Genomic DNA, 22,277 nt, shown 5'->3' on the forward strand with positions numbered 1-22,277 from the left:
GCCGGTATTTCTTTTCTTATTTCAATAGGAGGGTTGAAGACTCTCATCCGTCTAAGTTTCTAATGATGGATTAGTTTGTAAGGGCTAAGGACAAACTGAAGCACGGCAGAGATAATGTTAAGAGATGCAAGGGAATAGAATGGCAGAGCTTAGAGCCGGGAAGTAAGGAGAATGAGAGGGTAATAGCTAGGCTGTCCTGGTAGCAAGGATAGAATTCATGTGTTGGTAAGTCAGAAACAGCTCTAATGGAAAGGAAGTTGAAGGATGGCAAAAGATGACAGTTCTAGCTATTGGAAACAAAGTTATAGTGAGTTCTAGGGTAAGGGAAGTGATAGTTAAACTTGGCAGAAGGACTGTGTTGGTTTCTTTGTTAAAATAGTGCGTTGAGGCTGGTTAAGTATAAAAAACAATGTGTGATCGTTGGGCCCTCATAAATACCTACTAGTTTATCCACGAGGGTAAAGGGAAATAGGCAGTCATGAGGACACTGCATGAATAGATGAATAGAGATTTTACCAAAGCACTGAGAGGTAGGGGAAGTCACTGAATACATACTGGCTAGGGGCCAATGGCTGGGATAGTAATTTGTATGGAAAGATATCTTAGCATTACCTAGGTACACAGATATGTTTAGGAAAATTTTCTTGTTCTGTTTACTGCTACACTCCTTTGTATGCTATTCCTTAAATTATTCTACAAAGTCAAGAAGGAAGAAGGTATTTATTAATATATAATAGCACACTTAGTGATGGTATTATTTTAAGAAATATGTTTGCTTTCTATTCCACAGAAAGATAAAGCATGCTTACTCCCTCTTCTCAAGAAATGTAAGACTACTAATGGCCTACGTCTTGCTTATTTGGTATTAATGATATTTTATATTGTACTTTTAGGTAAAATACTTTAGTTATAAGTACAGCTATATATATATATATATATGTATATATATATATATATATTACATATATATATCTCACATTTAATTTTTTAAATTTCCCAGGTAATCATAGACTTAGAAATAGTCAATTTTAATAATTCTGTACAAATTCTTTTAGCTCTAAAAATAACATGTAAGTTAAGACTAGATTAACATCTACATTAGATGCTGCAATAATAACTTAACATTTGAAAACAGAGTCAGGTAACTTACCTGCCCATGACCGGAATGTTGCTATGATTCCCATTTTACTGGCTAGAAACCTTGCTTCTCTGTCTTCTCTGTGTGTGGTAGTAGACGGGGAGGAAAGAGAGAGTCAAAGAAATATGTTAAAATAAAAAGTGAATTTTTCCTGGTACTGAAACAGAATATGCGCTATCATTAGTTAACAATTAAGTATTTACATAGGAAATAAAACTTGTTAAAAAAAACGAAAATCAGATCTACCTCAAAGCAAATTACCTAATTACATGGGAAATTCCCTCTCCAATTTAAGATTCACAACATGGTTTAAAATAAGTTATAAATTTTGACTTTTCTATTTAGTTCTACATTTCCTGCTCTTTTGAAAAATATTCTTAGAGAGCTCATTAACACCTTTAACTGAGCACTGGAGACAACACCAGCCTGCTTAGTAAGCATTTCTCTATGGAAGCTGCCCCTCAGGAGAGAAAATTACCACGTAAACCTCTTTTATCAGTTGTATTCAAGTTGCTTTAAAATTTTTACCCAAACTTATTTGAGCATTTCCAACAAGTAAGCTCAACAACCTATTCACTGAAATGTTATTAAATAACTGGACAGTGCTAATATCAACAACTTTTCTTCTTTGTAATTGTGCATCCAATCATCTCACTTGTTCCTATCCATGGAATAGTTTATGACAAGGATTTGAGCAATTCTTGCTATATTTGAAGATAGAGGGAATCATGTGGCAAAGAAAGAGGGCGATTTCTAGAAGCTGAGAGTAGGCCCTAGCTGACAGCAAGGAAACAGAGTCCTAAGTTGTTGAACAGCAAGAAAGTGAATTCTGCCAACAATCTGAGTGAGGTTGAAATGGATTTTTCACTGCAACCTCCAGATAAGAGCCATACCTGACTTCTGAGTTACTGAATTGTGAGCTAATAAAATGATGTTATTTTAACCTGCTACACATTGGTAGTGATTTGTCACAAAGCAATAGAAAATGCTTATGCTCTCCATCAATAGACAGAATGTCCAAGAGTCATTTAAAAAGCCAAGAAAGGGGCTTAAAAATCCTGAATTCAAAATTTAGCAAAAACAGATTTGAGAAGTCTTGAAGAGAGAACATCTTAGCTCAGGACATGATATGTTAGGGTGTGCTAAGTCAACAGTGATAAAGGTGATTAGAGATATAAAACCACTGTTTTAAATTCAGGAGAAAAATGAAAAAGAATAAAAATATCCCTATTTCACAGTGTTCCAAACTTAGTGAGGAATTTTAATAGCGACATTTCAAAATAAGTGAGTATGTCTGCTAGGAAACATCTCATAGCATATTTACTGGAATTGTGTCATTTGCAAAATCTTTATATACAGTACATTATTTGACCCCTGAATCAGTTTAATTAAAAAGTTATTCTAGAATATCTAGTGAACTATGTGCTTTTCTCTCCCAAAAGACCCTAAAAATTATCCTGTCTCATTTCTAGAAAATAATCTTCACTCTATCTTCTTTTATTTCCCTTTGAACCTTACTCTCAAAATTCTACCTAAAGTATCTTCCTGTTTACTCAATTTGTTAAGGAAGCTCTTCATTTCATCTCCCTTATTTCATTCTTTTAGTCTCTCAATGTAATTATGTTAAAAATATATACAATAAAAAAACCCAAAGATTTATGTTTCTACTGCAGCCTAACTTACTTCTTAAGAAAGTTCTCACCCAAGGATATGGGATATATTTTTAGAGAGAGGAAGGAAGAAGAGGAGAGGGAGAGAGAAATAAGACAGAGACAGAGACAGAGAAACATTGATTGGTTGACTCCTGTACACACCCCAACCAGGATCAAACCCGCAACCCAAGTTTGTGCCCTGACAAGGAATCAAATCCACAATCTTTTGGTGCACAGCATGATGCTCCAAACAACTGTGCCACCAGCCAGGGCATAACTACATTTTTTAAAATAAGAAATTAACTCTAAGTCTTTAAATTGTCCAAAGCCTACTTTTAATTTTTTAAAAAGTAATAAATACTGTTAATTACATTAGCAGAGACAATAAAACTCCGTGAAATAATACATTTACTCAAACCCACACTGTTCTGGCTCTACATGCAATCAAACAAATTTAAAACTTTAACAGCAAGGCATACCATCTTTAAAGTTATATGAACCTGTGATACTTACTTGAGCTGTCCTTCAGCCGTATCTGGACTATGTCTGTAGTGAAAATCAGTATAGGGTGCTAAAATTCGCTAATAAAGAGAAAAGCAGGAAGAAAAAAAGTGTCCTTATTATAAAATGCATTACTTTTATAACAAGCTAAAATTAATTCTACTTCTCTATATCCTTAATTGGGTATACTGTTCAAGAAACTTATTTCTTTAAATTCATCATCAACAAATATACTTGAGTACTTTTTTTAATTCAGTTTTGAGAAACTGAATTTTTGAAATATTAAATTGATGTATCACAGGAATGTATGATTTGATGGATTTTCTCAAACTGAGCGCTCTCCTTTATCCAGCATCAGATGAAGAAAACATCAGCCCCCTCAAAACCTCCTTACCTCCCTATGTACTCACAAGTTACTACTGACGCCAAAATTACTATCCTGACCTCTAACACTGTGACATAGTTTTGCCTAATTTCGAACATTATTTAAATGGTTTTACTTCATAAATTAATTCTCCTCTTGTTACTAGTATAGTATAAAGAAATATAAGCTATTTTTGTGTATTGTCCCTGGAGTTAGCAACTCTGCTATAAAATCACTCATTTTAGTACTTTAACCACTCTATCTCATTTTCTAAAGTCTTTCCCTGCCTATATTCCACAATTGATCTGAATTTTATTTTTAAATAATTTAAAATACAGAAGACATCACTTATATTGTTTTTTACAATCAGTATTTTTTTTTATATTTAGTCATATAAGTACTTTTTCCTTCATCCATTTCCTTGTTTGTCTTAGATCATTTACCTTCTGATTGAGAATTCCCTCTAGCCATTCTTTCTTTGTGTTTCATTTTTAAGCAATAAATATTTATTATCTCACACTAGAGGCCTGGTGCAAGAAAATTCATGCACTGGAGGGGGGGGGGTGGTCCTTAGCCCAGCCTCCCCCTCTCACAGTCCGGGAGCCCTCAGGGGGCGGGAGGTGACCTAGCAATCAGGGGAAGGCGATGCCCTCGTCACACCTCTGCCGCAGCTACTGCTGGCAGTGCAAGCCTCAGCCAGCCCTGAGTGGCTGAGTAGCCACCATCCCAGGCTTGCCTGCACCTTGGGCTGGGCAGCTGTTATCCAAGACTTGTCTGTGCTTTGGGCCAGCCCTAGGTGGCTGGGTATCTGCCATCTGAGGCTTGCCTGTGCCTCAGGCCAGCCATGGGGGCTGAGGGGATTGGGTGCCACCATCTTTGAGGGCTTGACAGTCAATTAGCATATTTCCTCCTTACTGGCTGTGGGTGCTGCCATCTTTGTGAGGGTGTAATTGTCAATTAGCATATTCCCTCTTTATTAGATAGGATAGGATATGTTTCTGTAGGTTAAGGCTACTGATCAGCTTTTCCTGATCACCAATGAGATGAATTGAGCCTATGTTGCCATTTGATAAACTATAGCGAGTACACTTTGGTTTTCCTATGCCTACAGTATGGCCTTCCAGTGCTTTCAATAGAGAGCCTGACAAGTATTTTTCTCCTTACAGTTTATTTTTTCTTCAGTTTTAAACAAAGAATTTTAGCTCTCCATCCAGGATGGCTTTATATTTGGGGAAATGTCAAGAACAGGAATCAGCTATGAAATGTCCAATGTTGTCACTTTAGTAACACACAAATGTCAAATGCTCCTCCTGTTTTTCTGATCCCAGCAAAAACCCATGTGGATTTTCAGCTAGTAATTCTATCCTGATCAGTAAGTAGACCCGGGAAAGAAGGCAACTGCATAAGCAGTGTATACTACTTCTTAAAGGCCTTTCGTGGTCTGCTCAGGGCCCCTTCTCCTAGCCTTTGCATCCTATGCACTAGAGGCTGCAGCATATTCCACTGTGCTTTCCTCAGGTTTAACATGGGTGCTTCTACTTTGCATAGATTCTCATTTCAGCAAATGTCTGGAGGGTAAGAGACTCGGTGGACTTTTCTCATCCCCAGGTTTGTCATGCCATGACCCCTAGGACTGCCAAGTAATCTGGTTTTCAATCTAGGCTTTGGTCCTATTTTTAGTTGCTAGTCTGTGCTCAATATGCAAGTGCTACCAAGGACATCTATGGATCTTCAGGAAAACGTGCCAAGTATCTTCCTTCCTTCCCTGGTCCTTGTGGCTTTCACAGCTCAATACTGCACTAAATGACGATTTCCACAAATGCCCAGCTTTTCTTGTTTTCCATAGCAGATACTATAAACTACTCTATCCCACTCTGAATTATAGTTTAATAAATTTTTTTAATTTACTATAAAATTACAATTAACTTACAACCTTTACAGAGTATCTATTCTATTAACATTAATATATTAACTCTACATTTTTTTTCCTGAGATCAAAACATATTATCATACATAGAGTATAAACAGAAGCCAGAGCAAATTTAAAAAAGGGTTTCTAATAGGATTAAGATTTGGGCCTAACAACAGACAGTAGCACTGAAAAAAAAAATTTTGTATGTAGGAAAGGGAACTTGTTATCAATATACAGTGAAAATTGATAAAAATATAAAAATGAGGACAATATTCTCTTTGCTGTAGTTTCTACAATGAAGATGATAAAAACGATGATGATAATGATGATGATGTTGAGTACCATTCAAAGCAACCAGAATTATTTATTTTGTGCCAAGTACTAAATAAAATATTTTATGTAGATTAGAATATATGAGAAGTACCTGAAAATAATGCCTAACTCGTTATAAGCTTTACATTAGTATTAGCTGCTGTTATTATTACTGCTACTGCTGCTGCTACCACTATTATTATAGTACTTACTAGAGGCCCAGTGCATGAAATCTGTGCACTTGGGGGGAGGGGCAGAGAGGGTCCCTCAGTTGGGAATGCAAGAGGGTGCAGGCCAGGCTGAGGGATTCCACCAGTCCACAGGGCACCAGGGAGGGATGCAGGAGGGCTCCAGGGCATGTCCAGCTCAGTCCTGATCAGCTGGACCCCAGTAGCAAGCTAACCTGCCAGTCGGAGCGTCTGCCCCCCTGGTGGTTAGTGCACGTCATAGCGACTGGTGGACTGTCTGCCCTCTAGTGGTCAGTGCATGTCACAGAGAGCAGCTGAACGGCCTTACATATCATTAGCATATTTTGCTTTGATTGGTTGAACAGTCGATCAGACGACTGAACACACTTAGCATATTAGGCTTTTATTATATAGGATTCTTCACAACTTTTCAAAGTATAAACCATGACCTTCATTTTACCTAGGAATAAATGGGCCCAGAACAGGCTAATAAGTAGCCCCAAATCATAAAGCTAGCAGGTCATACAGCAAAAAATCAAGATCTGTACAGCCCAAAGTCTATGTGCTCAATCACTGTGCTACTCTGAGGGATCTTGTTAAGGAAAAAATAAACTAATTTTGTGGTTTTAAAGAACAAGATAGAAGCAAAGACATAGCCATCTACTTACACATCTAACATATTATTTGAAGCTTTTTTCACTTTGGGCTTTTTAATCTGCTTTACAATTAAAAAGAAAAAGGCCTACATATATTATCTTCCTTAACTGTAATAATCTTGCCAATCTTAAAATTATAGATTTTTAAAAATATAACACACACAAAAGAATGTAAAGCTATACATACAGTAAAATATAAAAAATGCCAGTCTATTCCCATTGGACTACCTATAGAAATGCATTTAAAATCACATATAAAGAAAAATATTGTACTTAAATTTGTTGGTATAATATAAGCTAATGTCAATGTTATAATCTAAAATGTTTTTAATATCCCTAAGAGAAACAAAACTAACATTTAAGACAAGCTTTCATATAAAATGAGTTAGAGAGACAAACTAGGGAACAATAAATCTTTTATACCTGGCATAATTTCAACCCCAATACAAACAAATCATGAGTTTAAACTTACTCTAAATTATATCTGTAATGAACAACCATGTAGTATGTTCACATAAATAAACTATTAGAATATAGTTTGTGGTAATTCTGTTCTAACCTCCACTATATCCTTTATTATAAAAGATTAATTATTTTAGTCTAACTAAAAAAAACAATGAATTAGTAAAAAAAAAAATTTTTAATGTATTCTATTTCTTTCAAGTATATATGGTCATTAGTTACTAACAAGTGCTCCTAAGCTCAGAGACTTTTAGCAAGGTTTAGATAAATAAATGGTATATTTTTAGCAAGACCTATTCACAAACAATTAACATATTAAAATCTTTAGCTATAGAATATTGCTGGGAATAAGCCAGTATTAGTAAATTTAGGTTTGATAATGCTGTGCTGCATCTACTTACTTTAAAATTGCAAAGTAAGAGTTGAATTTAGTCATTTTAAAACTAGAAAAGAATATTCAAGTTCCTACCTCTAATTCTACATCAGCTCGCACATATTGTCGGGTCTTTGGATGATTAAGGAGGTGCAAAATTGTAGTAATGAGGGCCTCATTTATTCGACTTAATTGGCAATCGATCACGTTTTTCAAGATGGTGTTTAGTCCACCTCGAAGGGCCACCACCTCTGGATTCTGAAGTGCTAAAATAAAAAAGAAAAACTTAATTTATTATATAGGGGATAATTAATAAAAAATAAGTCTGAAACTGGGGCTTTTATTTTAAAACAATCTCCTTTCTGACTCGAAAAATTCTCTAGTCAAAGACATTTAAAAAGGCATATGGATAAGATGTATCTAATAAGAATCACTGAATATACTTCCCAAAATTCTGATTTTAATTTTTATGACTGAATTTTTTGATATCCTTCATTCATTTTTCACTGGAATGGTTTTTCTTTCTTATTAATTGCAAAGACTTTTTTACACAGTGGGAATATTAGTCTTTTATCTATTTCAAATCATTTATCAGATTTGTAACTTTACTTTAGATTTTAAACTCAGATTTTAAGCTCAGGTACTACTCCTTTACTTCAAAGATCAGGCCATCTCCATGTATGCTATGAGTGCACAAATGTGACGTTGAACTTTTTCAATATGTAGTTTGGCCATGCATGTATTTCTTTGAGAATCGTCTATTTTCCCTATTGACCTGTATATAAATAAGTTATTTACTTATCATGCTTGTTAATTTTTTTTCTTTGTTCACTGTAGGATGTTTTCTTGCCTTCTTACAATAAAATCTGTAGCTGCTGAAATCTGATTTTCTTTGTAATTCAAAATTCCTGTTTCTTACAATGATCAGTAAATATTCATCCACTTTTCTCTTTTCCCCATTTAACTCATTATTTTTTTAAAAAATTTTTTATTGATTTCAGAGAGGAAGGGAGAGGGAGAGGGAGAGATAGAAACATCAATGATGGAAGAAACTCACTGATAAGTTGCTTCCTGCATACTCTCTACTGGGGATTGAGCCCACAACTCAGGCATGTATTCTTGAATCGAACCTGGGACCTTTCAGTCTGCAGGCCGACACACTATCCATTGAGCCAAACCAGCTAGGGCATCCCATTTAACTCTTTTTGCATTTAGAATTCCTTTTTATTTTTAAATGTATGATGGATTATTTATTGCTTTTAACTCACACCATGATATTAAGATATAGTATGGTTAGCTAATGTTTGAAAGTTGGACTTTAAGATATTTTATTTTAATTACCAGAATTCGGACAATTCTTATGTACTAAATTTCATGATGAGAAAAACTTTAAAAGTTCTAGTGTTAAGGTCACTTAGGAATTATTTGTTAAATAGCAAGTCCTCTATTATCCTATCAAGAATGTGTCCTACTTTTTCATAGCTTTGTACTAATAACTAAAGAATTAATGTGTTAAAGACATTAAAGAATGTTACATATTCTTTCTAAAATACTACATTTTTATTATTCAAAATTCTAACCTAGTTCACAGATAATAGCAATGCATGCTCGGACCATTCTGTCTCTTTCTTGAAGTCCATCATTTCCAACTGCTATTAATGAGTTGGCCACAGAGCTAGGAAACAAGGAAGCATTCACAGTAATCATCTGTAACAGGGAGAAATCAGAAAAAGAAGTTACTTACTTCATATTACATTTTTAAACCTACTTTGCTTGGTTTGAGGTTAAGATTAGAGTTTTTATAAGATTCAGGCATCAATTTTAATCTTCTGATTTATATGAACATTTCAAATAATTAATGCAACTAATAATTGATGCAACGATGTTAATATCATTACAATAAAAAATGTATTGCTTTTTTCTCTGATAGTCCAGATCATAAATTAGTTGACCAACAAGATTTAATGTTTCTGAGATACTAAGCTCCTCAGAAATAGAATCTACATTTCAAACACTTCTCGATACCTAGACATAGTATATTAGTGGGGACACCACCTGTCAACACACTCTGTACTAGTGCATTCCTGACTTCCTTCTCCATGTACCTATTTACCTCATTATTTCTCATCCTCATCAAACTCACTGATGTAGCTCCCCATTCTTTCTCACTTTGCTGTAATTTATATCTTATAATCTTCCTATCTGTAACCATCATCTGTTGCTATTCTAAAAGGCAAAATTAATGATCTGTAATCTATTTTTAGTATTTCAAATATTACAATAGAAAAAGTACATATCTGGTAATAAACTTTGGATGAATCTCACTTTAAGTGAAAACTATAATTGGCAATAACATTTGGAAAACTGAAAATAGATAACATGTATCTTCAGTTTGGAAAACAGAAAAAAAAAACTATGTAGTTAATGACTGTTTAATAAATAAAGACTATTTGGTAGATGAAGTACTTCAAAATAAATTCCTGAAGTGGAAGTAGAAGAATATGCTTTTTTACTTGGGTGGTAATAAAATATTGGGGATAATTAACCAGCCCTAGATATTACTGCATTTATAATTCTGTTGAAAAATAAGACTTGTACTATGAAACAATTAGAGGATGCAATATACCGTATTTTTCGGACCATAAGACGCACTTTTTTTCCCCAGAAGTGGGGGGGAAAAGTCCCTGCGTCTTATGATCCAAATATAGCCTACACATATACTTTAAAAAAAAAGGTTTTTTACTTGCCCGGCTCTGTGTGGTCTCTGTGTGCTTGCCCGGCTCTAAAATGGTTCTAAATGCTGCTGTTTACTTTACAGGGTTGATTACATGTGTTTATGACTGTGATGTTGGGTTTTAATGCACATAAAATATTTTAGGACACTATTTGTTTCAGAATCTTTTTTTCTTCATTTCCCTTCTCTAAAAACTGGTGCGTCTTATGGTCCGGAGCGTCTTATGGTCCGAAAAATACGGTAACTAAATTAAAGATACCAAGTTAAATCCTATAAAGGGTCAAAGGAAAGATCTGTATTGGCTAGAGTACCTATACATGATTTATGTTACTTAGGAAGCATTATGCAGTATTACAAGGTTCAAATGAAATAAGATACTGTTCCACTACCATAAAATAAAGATTTCTAATAACTATAGAATCTACAAAATTCTCACATTCATTTCTTAATCAGTATTTTCTATTCATCAGAAATGTTGGAGGAAAGAAAAGGGAAAGGAAGTATAGAAAACTGATCGTTCTAGATGACAAAATTCTAACTTATGATATTAATTTGTATTTTAATATTTATTGGTCTATGAAGCTCATGTGCTATGAAAAAGAATACCTTAATTCATTTTTTTTTCAAATGAAATCTCTCTTATTTTCCAGGGAAATATATGCAAAGAAACTCTTCAATTCTGTGCAAATCAGAAAATATTTTTCTCAAAAATCAACGAGTACACAATAAAGAAAAAGTCATATAATTCATCTCTCTTTAAAGAAAATTTTAATAACGCTTTTAGGCATGATAGGACAAACAGATATACACACATTAAAGAGTAGGTAATAATTTGTAAACTTCTTTAAAGGAATTAGAAAGACAGAGTTCCCTAAGGGAAATATCTAAAATTTGAGCTAAGATTGAAAGATGAATATAATGTAGAAAATGGTAAAAATTAATAGAAAGAATAAGAAAAAAATAATGATCTTAACAGTGGCAAATAGCAGCTTGTCCACATTCATCCTATTCCTATATAATAAAAGGGTAATATGCAAATTGACCAAATGGCAGACTGGCCCCAAAAATAAGACAGTGTCTTATATTAATTTTTGCTCCCAAAGATGCGCTAGGTCTTATTTTCAGGGGATGTCTTATTTTTCCATGAAGAAGAATACGGTACACATTTATTGTTAATTGAAAATAAAGGAAATTTATTACCTGTATACTGTACGGTAGTACAGTAGTTGTCAACACAAACCAGACAAACTGTGAATCCTACAGTATCAAGAATTTACTCATTTATTCAATGACAATCATGTCATCATCATAACAATCCAATTCCTGAATTTCCTGGTGAATTTCTTTTGACTCCATTTCTTTCAGAATCAGTGGACCAAATCTCTCATGTTTAGCCTAGGGGGGCCTTATTTTCGGGGGGATGCCTTATATTTCACTCAGAAGGAAACCTGTAAGTAGGCCTTATTTTCAGAGGATGTCTTATTTTCAGGGAAACACTGACTACCTGGGGGCAGATGCTCAATGCAGCAGCTGCCCCCTAGTGGTCAGTGCACTCCTACAGGGGGAGTGATGCTCAATCCTACAGGGGGAGTGATGCTTAGCCACAAGCCCAGCCGAGGGCTGGTGAGCGCAGCAGTAGTGGCAGAAGCCTCTTCTGCCTCCATGGCAGCACTAAGGATGTTCGACTGACAGCTTAGGCCCACTCCCCAGGGGAAGGGGGCCTAAGCCATCAGTCAGACATCCCCCGAGGGCTCTGGACTGCTTAAGGGTGCAGGTCAAGCTGAGCTCCCCCCCCCCCCCCCAATTCCCCAAATGCATGAATGTTGTTTACCGGGCCTCTAGTAATGACATAATGAGACAGGTCATAATTGGTTGGACCAAATGTTGGCTCTGAATGCCAAAGTAAGAAGATAGTACATAATACCAAAAATAATTGTGGGCCAAAGAGGTTGGCAATCCAAAGAACTAAGTTCTTGCACTGGATATGCCAATATCTTGCTGTGACTCAAAGGCAAATAATCCCTCTAAATGAATCTCTTTTCAATTGTAAAAACACAAAACAGAAACACACACACACATACACACAAACCCCTGATATAGTACTCTCTTATTAGATGCACTAATAAATTATATATAAAGAAAATGATGAGTTATAATTTGAATTACAATTTAAAGAAAAGCAATAGTTGGCCAGTGAAAAAGCTAGATTGAAAATCAAAGAGATAAGAAAGGACTGTCTGGACTGGAGAGACAAGGAGAAAAAATCCCAGACATTGAAAAAGAAACAAGGAAACAAACAAGAACCTTCTGAATGATTGAAAGAAGTGAAAGTGAAGGAAAAGTAAATATGAGTATTCCTTAATTACTCATAGAGCAGTTATCCTAAAGCAATATTTTTATTTTTAAAACTAAAATACTTTTACAAAAAAATTAAAATTTTTTTGCATGCATACAAAAAATCCTCAGCAATTATATTATCATTAATTTCTACTAGCTCAATTGCCAAGATGTTTCTGAAAAATAGAAATGTTTGCTTTGGTTGTTAAAAGTACTAATGAAATTATAGTTCCTCAGGCCAATAGAGTCCACTATTCATTCAGCAAGTGTGTTTTCCCTTTAAATGCTTTTAGCTCAACCAAGGAGAAACCCCGTCAGGACTCTTCCTCTGAGCTTGTAGTCCTCCATCAGGTACAAACAATTTTCCTGCTCTTGGATTCACAAACGGTATCTGCCACAAATTACTGTGTACCTCAGAAGATAATTTTGTTATGGACTTATTAAATTGTTTTCAAAGTCTGTTTACTGGCCATTTTATAAATTTGTAACCTGTACAAAAATATTTACAAAACTGAAATGAAATGTTCTTTAAATAATTTTTAAAACTGAATTTAATTGCTTGAATCCATTTGGAGTTGTCTTTTTTTCTGAATGCAATTTCTAAGGCAACAATTCTCAAAGTGTGGTCCGGGAAACTAAGGGTCCAACCGAGGACATTTTCAGGGATTCTACAAAGGTAAAACTGTTTTCATATTAAATCAAACATGATACTTTAAGATGAAAATGATGGAATTATTTCACAAGCTATGTCCTAACAAAGTTAACTCTCAGTTCCCTGTTCCTCTGCCCTTAGGGCATCACATTACATGTAAGAACAAAAATTTCTTGAACGCTTCACACTAGAAGCGTATGGATGAACCGTAACAAATAATCTTGTAGAAGTTGAGACTTTGACCTTTTATCATACACAATGGCCTGAATTCTTATTGCAACTGCCTATAAATTGCATCCAAATTTATCTTCAAAATAACTACTGTAATATAACTATTTGTGGCATCCATTTAATAACATTAATTCCAAGCATACATTTAAAAGAAAAATCAAGGGAAGAAATAGTCTTCTTTCTCAACAATATATCAAAGCATTAATTTCATGTGCATATCTACTAAAGAGAGAAATACTCTTTACAATAAACATTTTATTAAAAACATTGCTCTAGTTATACCTAGTCACATACAATAATTATACAAATATTTTTCACCTCCAAGTTTCATAAATCTATTTAACTCATGTATAATCTTAAAAATGTTTACTGAGAATTTAGCTTTAAATTTTAATAAGATTTCATAAAATAGTCTAAATCTAAAAATGCAAAATACTTAACATGGAAACCATAAATCTGTCTTTACTCTTAGATATGGAACATACCTTTCTGACTAATCGAAGTGCTTGTGTCCTCTCTACCTCATTGCTCTGCTGTATGTCAATGCACCTAAATAATACACAAAATAATTATTGATAAAAATCTTATTAACAATTTTTTATAAAACAATACCACTAAATCAGACCCACATTCATAATGTCAATATGGTATTTAAAACGTTTAATACAGCTGAATTTGTAGTACCAGCTGATATTTAATTAGCTTACTGAAAGGTCCCGAGTATTTTCTGGTTAAGGAAGGGCATGTACCTTAGTTGCGGGCACATCCCCAGTGGGGGGTGTGCAAAAGGCAGCTGATCGATGATTCTCTCATCGATGTTTCTAACTCTCTATCCCTCTCTCTCCCCCTCTCTGTAAAAAATCAATAAAAATGAAAAAAAAAATTGTCACAAAATATTAGGAAATCAAATTCAGTTATACATGAAAAGGATAAGTCATCATGAAAAAGTGATATTTTCTTCAGAAATGCAAACAAAAAACAGAAAAAAATCATTTGAAAGCCTATTGCAAGTTTCATAAAATAACGGTGAAATACTTAACTCTTTTAGTCTGAGTTAAGGAGCAAAACAAAGTTTTCCACCATTTCTAGTGAGTGCAATATTCTAGCCAATGCAATAAGGAAAGAAAAATGAAGACATAAAGATTGGAAAGGGAAACTAAAATGGTCATCACTTGCAATTAATACTTCTGCTAGAAATTCTAAAATAATTTTAAAAACAATTAGAATCGGTTGAAACTGTTTTTTGGCTCAATGGATAAGAGCGTCGGCTTGGTGACTGAAGGGTCCCAGGTTCGATTCCGGTCAAGGGCATGTACCTTGGTTGCGGGCATATCCCCAGTAGGGGGTGTGCAAGAGGCAGCTGATTGATGACTCTCTCTCATCGATGTTTCTAACTTTCTATCTCTCTCCCTTCCTCTCTGTACAAAATCAATAAAATATATATACATATTTAAAAAAAACAATTAGAATCAAAATGAATTGATTAAATAAAAATATATAAATCATTAAAATATACCTTAAATAAACCTAACAATTATATGCAAGACAGATGCACAGAAAACTACAAAATGTTGTTGAGAGAAATTAAAGTTCCAAATAATTAAAGGTTTGGAAGATACAAAATTATTAAGATGTCAACTCATCCCAAATTAACCTAGAGATTTAATATAATTATTACTAAAATCCCAGAAACTTTTATGGAAATGGTCAAGATAATTACAAAATTCATATGGGAAAGCAGAACCCAAAATAGTCAATATAATCTTGAAGAAACACAGTTGAAGGACTTATATTAACAGGTATCAATAATTATCAAACTACAGTCATTAAAACTGTAAGAAACTGGGGCAAGAATGGATAAATAGATCAATTAATGAGAATAAAGAATGCAAAATAGATTCATATTTATCTGATACCTGATTTATAAGAGTGGCACTAATCTAGATGTGAAAAAAAAACTTTTCAACAAATTCTGCTCATATTTATTTGATAAAAATAAAAATGGCCATTACCTACTAAAATATATTAAAGAATAAATTTTTAGGAGAAAACATAGAATACCTTCTTCAAAAGAGACCTAAAGCATTAAGCTATAAAACAAACAACCTCTATATTGAATTTTATTAAGAAAAGTAAAAGGCAGGATGATTTGAAAAAAATATTCTTAATATGCACACCTGAAAGGAGTCATAAACGTAAGATATCAAGAACACCTACACAACAAGATAGGTAACTGAATTTACAAATGAGCAAAAGACAAGGAGGATACCCAAATATAAAAGGTGCTTCACCTCACTACCCACATAGGAAAATGCAAATTAAAACCACAAAGAGAATTCACAATGAAAACCTCAATCAAAAGGGTATAATTAAAGACTGAAAATAGCAGGTGCTGATAAGATGTGGAGAGACTGGAACTCTGAAAAATTGTTGCTAAGAATGTAAATCAGGGCAATCATGTTGGAAAACTGTTGGCAATATCTATTAAAACTGAATATACATAAACTTTATGACCCAGCAATTCCACTACTACATATGTATATAGCTGAGAGAAATGAGTGCATATACTAGTATATGCCCAGAATTATATAGAATGTTATATAGAATGTTTAGGGATGCTTTATCCAAAATAGCTAAACACTGAAAACGAGTCAGAAAATCATCAACAGAATGGTCTAACTGTGGTCTATTCATAACAGTAATTTGCAATATATGATTTTTAAGAACAGGAAAAACTAGTCTATAATGAGAAAAGCCTGAACAATGTTTATTACCGGTACTGGTTGGAGACACAAGGAAACTTGACTGGGATGCTGAAAGGGTTCTATACCTTATTCGGAATAACCAGGAACTTGGTTGTCTATATCTGCAAAAATTATCAGGCTTTACACTAAAAATTTGTAGTTTATGATAGGTATGCTAAAACTTAACACACAATTTTTAAAACATATAAAAACATAGTTAGCTCCCAGAAAATTACCTGGCTATTAAATAGTCCACTTTTAACTTAAGCACCTTCTGCAGAACAGTGGAGTCTTGGATGAGATATCGAAGAGCTCGGAGACCTGCTGCCCGCACTTCTTTTGCTTCATTCAATAAAGCCAACCTCAAGCTGTTTGAAAACAGACAAAAAGTTTTGCTGTACAAGTCTTAAATACGCATAAAACTGTGGTACCAAATTCTTCCTCAATTGAAATAAGCAAAACCACTATTTATTTACACATATAAAAATGATTTTGCTGTAAGCCATGGAACTTTACCACTGATTTTTTAAAAATTTCTTTACTGATTAAGTTATTATATATGTGTCCTCATCCCCCACATTTTTTCATGTGTGCTTCCTTGGTACATTCTCACCAATCAAGAAAATGTTGAATTTTGTCCTATCTTCTGTAGTTTATTTTACATAAACAACAGGACATTAAATATGCCTTTTTCAAGTTGTCACACATATGCCACTATAATCTACTTCCCTCTATCTGCCTACCTGCTTCCTCTCCTCTAAAGAAACCATTGTGCTTAAACCAATAAGTAAAAATATTTTATAATGACAGTTGGTACAGATTATATCATTTTAATTCCTAACCATACCAAAAAGATGGTTATACTATTACTAGAGGCCTGGTGCATGAATTTTTGCATAGGTGGGGTCTGGCTGGCCTGCCTCGGCAAGGAGGAGGAGCCATGGGCAGTTGGCCAGCTGGGTCCCGACCCCTATTGGGCTGGGGAAGGCCAATTGGGGGCTGGGCTGCCTGAGGGTTGGGGGGTGGGGGAGAAGGATGATCGGAGCCCAGATCAGGCTGGTTGGCTGCTGCAGTGGGCATCATAGCCACTGGTAGTTCTGGTTGTTCTAATCGTCTGGTTGCTGGGCATATATGTGTGTGTGTGTGTGTGTATGCATATATATGTATATATGTATATAAATGTATATATATATATATACACGCAAGCGCGCGTGCGCGCGTACACACACACACACACACACACACACACATATATATAAATATTATGCCTCTATTAGCGGGCATGAGCAAATCAAGTTTACCATCTGAAAGTTTAAATTGCAGAAGTCCAGGTATTTTTCAACATTAGCTTTAGTTCTTTATATTTTATAATTACAAAATATTAGAACAGGATAACAAACAAAAAAATTTTGGAAATCCTGAATTTTTCTAATGTTCAAACAACTGTTTCTACAAGATCAAATATGATATTTTAAAGTATCCTAATTTTAATTTAAAATTACTAAAATTGACTAATACTAAAATCCAGGAGAGAAGAAACTTACCAAATTATAATATCCTCATAGTTAAAACCCAATTTGTCTTCACTGTGGCCAATATCACAAAGAAGCTGTCAGAAAAACAAAACAAATATGTATTTATTATATATTTTTGTCTATATACATTATTCCTTTAGATTGAAAAATAAAATACTTTTAATAAAATTTTTTAATGATTCTATAGTTGAAGGATACAGATTTCTATCGCCTGCCGGGTAATAGAAACCACTGAGCACTGACCCAGGAACCAAAAGGTCACTGGTTCAATTCACAGTCAGGGCACATGTCTGAATTGCAGGCTTGGTCCCCAGTTGGGGGTTATGCAGGAAGCAGCCAATATATGATGTTTATCTCTCATCAATATTTCTAGCTTTATTCCTCTCCCTCTCAAAATCAATTAAAAAACATATTTTTTTTAGAAAAGCAAGAAATTGTTCTTGAATATAATTATACTAGATAAGAAAAGATACTGGTAATGGGATTACAAACTGAAAATATTTTGTGGAATAAACTGAAAAAATGCATCAGGATCAGAAAGTACTTTTGATGATTTATATTAAAATAATCTAAAACATAAAGCACAATATGCTCAGGACATTATTTACAGTAGTAAGGAACTGGAAACCAACATTCACAAAGGAGGAATTTTATGCGGCTGTTAACATCAAAAAGGAAAGTACAAGCCTAAGTGATTTATTTTCTTCTTTGCTTTTCTGTATTTTATAAATGTTTACAATAAATATATATTACTTACATTATATATGTGTGTGTGTGTGTCTGTATCTCAACAGTAACATTGACAATTAATCTTACCATCCCTAGAAAGCTAGGTAATGTTTTTGTAAATGAGGACAACTTAGGCTAACAGGTCATGACTTTCTTGAGGCCACAAAGCTAGTAAGTGGTAAAGCCAGAAATCAGAGTAAACCAGTTAGAGTCCAGAGTTCACAGTGAAAAATATTACTACAATTTTGTGTGAAATTATTTACACAAGGAGAGGGGAGCAAAGTTGGATATTAAAAAAGGAATACCTACATATTACCATCTCTCTTCATTTCTCGAGCTTCAAAAGTGATATGAACCAACTCTGGAGAACCTCACTCTGGCTACTCATTTTATATGAATAGAAAATAAAGTTAGCCGAAACCGGTTTGGCTTAGTGGTAGAGCATCGGTCTGCGGACTGAAAGGTCCCAGGTTAGATTCCAGTCAAGGGCATGTACCTTGGTTGCGAGCACATCCCCGGTAGGGGGTGTGCAAGAGGCAGCTGGTCGATGTTTCTCTCTCATCGATGTTTCTAGCTCTCTCTCTCCTTTCCTCTATGTAAAATATCAATAAAAAAATATTAAAAATAAATAGTTAACTATCATTTGTTAACTAAAAACACACATACAAAATGTGCCCATTTCCAAGGATTAGAACGTACATACACACAAATACACTTATCACTATTAAAAACAATTTAGTATGCCGTGGCCAGTGTTGCTCAATGGTTATACTGTTGGAATGAACACCAATGGGTCCCAGATTCAATTCCCACTCAAGGGCACATACATGGGCTTTAGTTTTGATCCCTGGCCCTGGCCTGGTCTGGTACATGTGAGAAGCAACTAATCAATGTGAGGTGTCTCTCTCTTACATGGATGTTTCCCTCCCTCTCTCCTTCCCTCCCATGCACTCTAAGAATCAATGGGAAAAATATCCTCTGGTGAGGATTAACAAAATAATAATTTAGTATTTACTTGAGATTTCTTAAATATTTCATATTACTAGCATTGTCACTATATGGTACTATCCTATTTAGTAAAGAGGGGATATGAAAATCGACTGTCACACTGCCACAAAGATGGCGGCACCCATAGTGGTGCCCAGTCCTCTCAGCCCCGCCAGAGTCCCCCAGTCCTTTCAGCCCAGCTACAAGGGGTAGAGGAGGAGAGGCAGGTGCATGGTCCGGCCAGAACCGCCCTAAGTCCCCCAGCCATCCAAGGCCGGGCTGAGGCACAGGCAAGCTTCAGATGGTGGCTGCCCAGTTGCACAGGCCAGCGGAGGCTAAGGTAACCAGGGTCAGCCGAGGCTTGTGCTGCTGGCAGTGGCAGCAGCATGGGTTTGATGGTGGCAATGCCGTCCCCTGATCACTGAGTCACCTCCCACTCCCTGAGGGCTCCCGGACTGTAAGAGGGGCAGCTGGGCTAAGGGACCCCCCTCCAGTGCATGAATTTTTATGCATGGGCCTCTAGTCTATATTTATAAAAGGCTAATATGCAAAGTGTCCCTCCAACCATCTGACCAGTCACTATGACGCACACTGACCACCAGAGAGTAGATGCCCAATGCAGGAGCTGCCATTATGTGCACTGGCTGTTTACAAAGAAACAGGCACCACAGACATGGCACTGACAGAGCAACACTGGGCTTCACCCAAGTGGGACACAGGCCCTGCCCTACCCTGGAGCGACAACCCACCAAATCACAGCCAACGCTGCCAAGACCCCATGGTGCCAAATGCGGCCCACAGCCCAGCCCAGTCTGGAAATGATTGCTGTGGGGGCCGCTAATGACATCATGGAGCAACGCCCAGCTTTCTCTCCCTAGCGACTAGGCTCCTTAGTTTCACAGCCCAGGAACATGACTTGCTTTATAACCAGGTGCAAATGTCTGTGCCTCATCCCATGTGATCCTCACAGAAGTCCTGGAGTAAGTAGATAGGAGATTCAGTAGAATCCTATTTTCTTTTCATTAGCCGAAAAATGGATATTTTATTTTACTTATTTTTAAAATATATTTTATTGATTTTTTACAGAGAGGAAGAGAAATAGAGAGTTAGAAACACCGATGAGAGAGAATCATCAATCAGCTGCCTCTTGCACACCTCCTACTGGGGATGTGCCCCCAGCCAAGACACATGCCCTTGACCGGAATTGAACCTTTCAGTCCTTCAGTGCGCCGGCGGACGCTCTATTCACTGAGCCAAACTGGTTTCGACTGAAAAATCGATATTTTAGAAAGTTTAGAAACTCAATCCAACTGAAAAGAAGAAATCGTGGACCACAAAAATGACTTGTTTTCTCGCTGAGCAGAATATAGTCAAACACTGCTGCAGTCAATATTTTACCCTTTTGTTCTCCCTGCATGGCCTACAATAAAAATCTGCTTCCTGTTGATATTTACTGTTATGTTGCTGACAATTACCTGAAAGAGAAGTTGGGATGCCTTAATGGGCTGTTAAAAGTTTAGCTAAATCAAAAAACAGGTCTAATTAAGCAAGCTTGTTATATATATATATATACACACACACACACACACACACACACACACACACACAAGGCTAAGTTGATTTGTGCATGTGTGATACATATAAAGCTCTCACTGGCACCCGTTGGACATGTGTGTTTTGATCTATCATTGTTGATCATGGATTTGGTTGACACATTATAGAGAAAGGGTGAATAGCGATATTAAAATATTTCTTCTAATTAATTTCCTTTCAATGTGCACAAGTTCGTGCACTGGGCTACTAGTATATTAATAAAAAAGAAAAATCAGAACTGTTTATGATTATAATCATGGTGTTACTACTTAGATCTTGGACATACACTTAATTCATAAACTTCATAGAAAAATGAAGCAAAGAATTTGTTATATAAAACATTTGAGCTTTTAAAATGGGAAAAGTTACTTTCTTAAAACAATGATTTATATATTTATCAACTAAATTTCTGAAGAGGCAATATTTGCATTCTTCTTCCACAGCAGTAATGGATGTTAAAATTAAATACTCTGAAATCCGAAAAGTAAATATACAAAAGGTGCCAGGGTTCTTGTTCCGGCATTAAGGAGGGTTCAGCAATCTGGAGAAAGGCTGTGTGTAACTAAAGTAAGAGTCCAGAAACGAAAGGTAATTTTGAAAGGCACTGGGGGTCTGAGGAGCCTAGCTGAAGAAACCAAATTCCCCTTGCTTTTCGTTAACACAAATTGTCCTAAGGCAAGGTGGAGATATACACTTCAAAGGGTAAGGTTTCTCTACAGAGTCCATTGTCAGACTGGGGAATAGCCTATGTCTGTTCAGGTGTTTGGACAGTAGGAGGCAATAACATGTAGATTAAGATGCCCTGAGCTGTCTTGCAGCAAACAATTTAATGCATTCTTTTCAGGTTTGGGGAAATGCTTTTAGCCATTCTCAACAGGCGATAACATATGTGATTCAGCCCTTTTTGAGTCCCCAAGTTCCATTAACCTTTCAATGAAACTCTTGCAATTATGACATGCTGGAACTGGATTCTGGCAAAAATTCGTATGCTGTCAAGTGTTGGTTTCGCCTCTAAGAGTACTTGGTCCGCATTTCCTGAATTATCTTTTTCACACTTGCCAGACAGATTAGATTCAGAGAACATACCGTATTTTTCGGACCATAAGACGCACCTTTTTCCCCCCAGAAGTGGGGGGAAAAAGTCCCTGCATCTTATGGTCCAAATATAGCCTACACA

The 22,277-nt window shown here is 35.5% G+C and overlaps 1 protein-coding gene across 15 annotated transcripts in view; it reads right to left on the reverse strand.

The window, feature by feature from the left end:
* The window catches only part of RICTOR (RPTOR independent companion of MTOR complex 2), an 86,932-nt gene that overhangs the window by 35,468 nt on the left and 29,187 nt on the right, over positions 1–22,277 (reverse strand). For 13 of the 15 annotated variants that reach the window (XR_004983134.2, XM_036410943.2, XM_036410942.2 and 10 more), the window contains 7 exons: positions 17,801–17,865; positions 16,493–16,624; positions 13,998–14,061; positions 9,139–9,265; positions 7,655–7,824; positions 3,304–3,371; positions 1,151–1,218 (listed from right to left, as the gene is read on the reverse strand). Coding sequence is in view for 14 of the 15 variants with exons in the window: in XM_036410943.2 (XP_036266836.1) it covers positions 1,151–1,218; positions 3,304–3,371; positions 7,655–7,824; positions 9,139–9,265; positions 13,998–14,061; positions 16,493–16,624; positions 17,801–17,865 (694 nt within the window). In the remaining variant the exon portion in view is untranslated. The remainder of the gene's footprint in view (positions 1–1,150; positions 1,219–3,303; positions 3,372–7,654; positions 7,825–9,138; positions 9,266–13,997; positions 14,062–16,492; positions 16,625–17,800; positions 17,866–22,277) is intronic. The other 2 variants (XM_036410949.2, XM_045571542.1) reach the window with 1 other exon arrangement.

The sequence above is a fragment of the Pipistrellus kuhlii genome, unplaced genomic scaffold, assembly GCF_014108245.1.
Source record: "Pipistrellus kuhlii isolate mPipKuh1 unplaced genomic scaffold, mPipKuh1.p scaffold_m20_p_4, whole genome shotgun sequence".
In the NCBI taxonomy this organism is placed as follows: Eukaryota; Metazoa; Chordata; class Mammalia; order Chiroptera; family Vespertilionidae; genus Pipistrellus; species Pipistrellus kuhlii.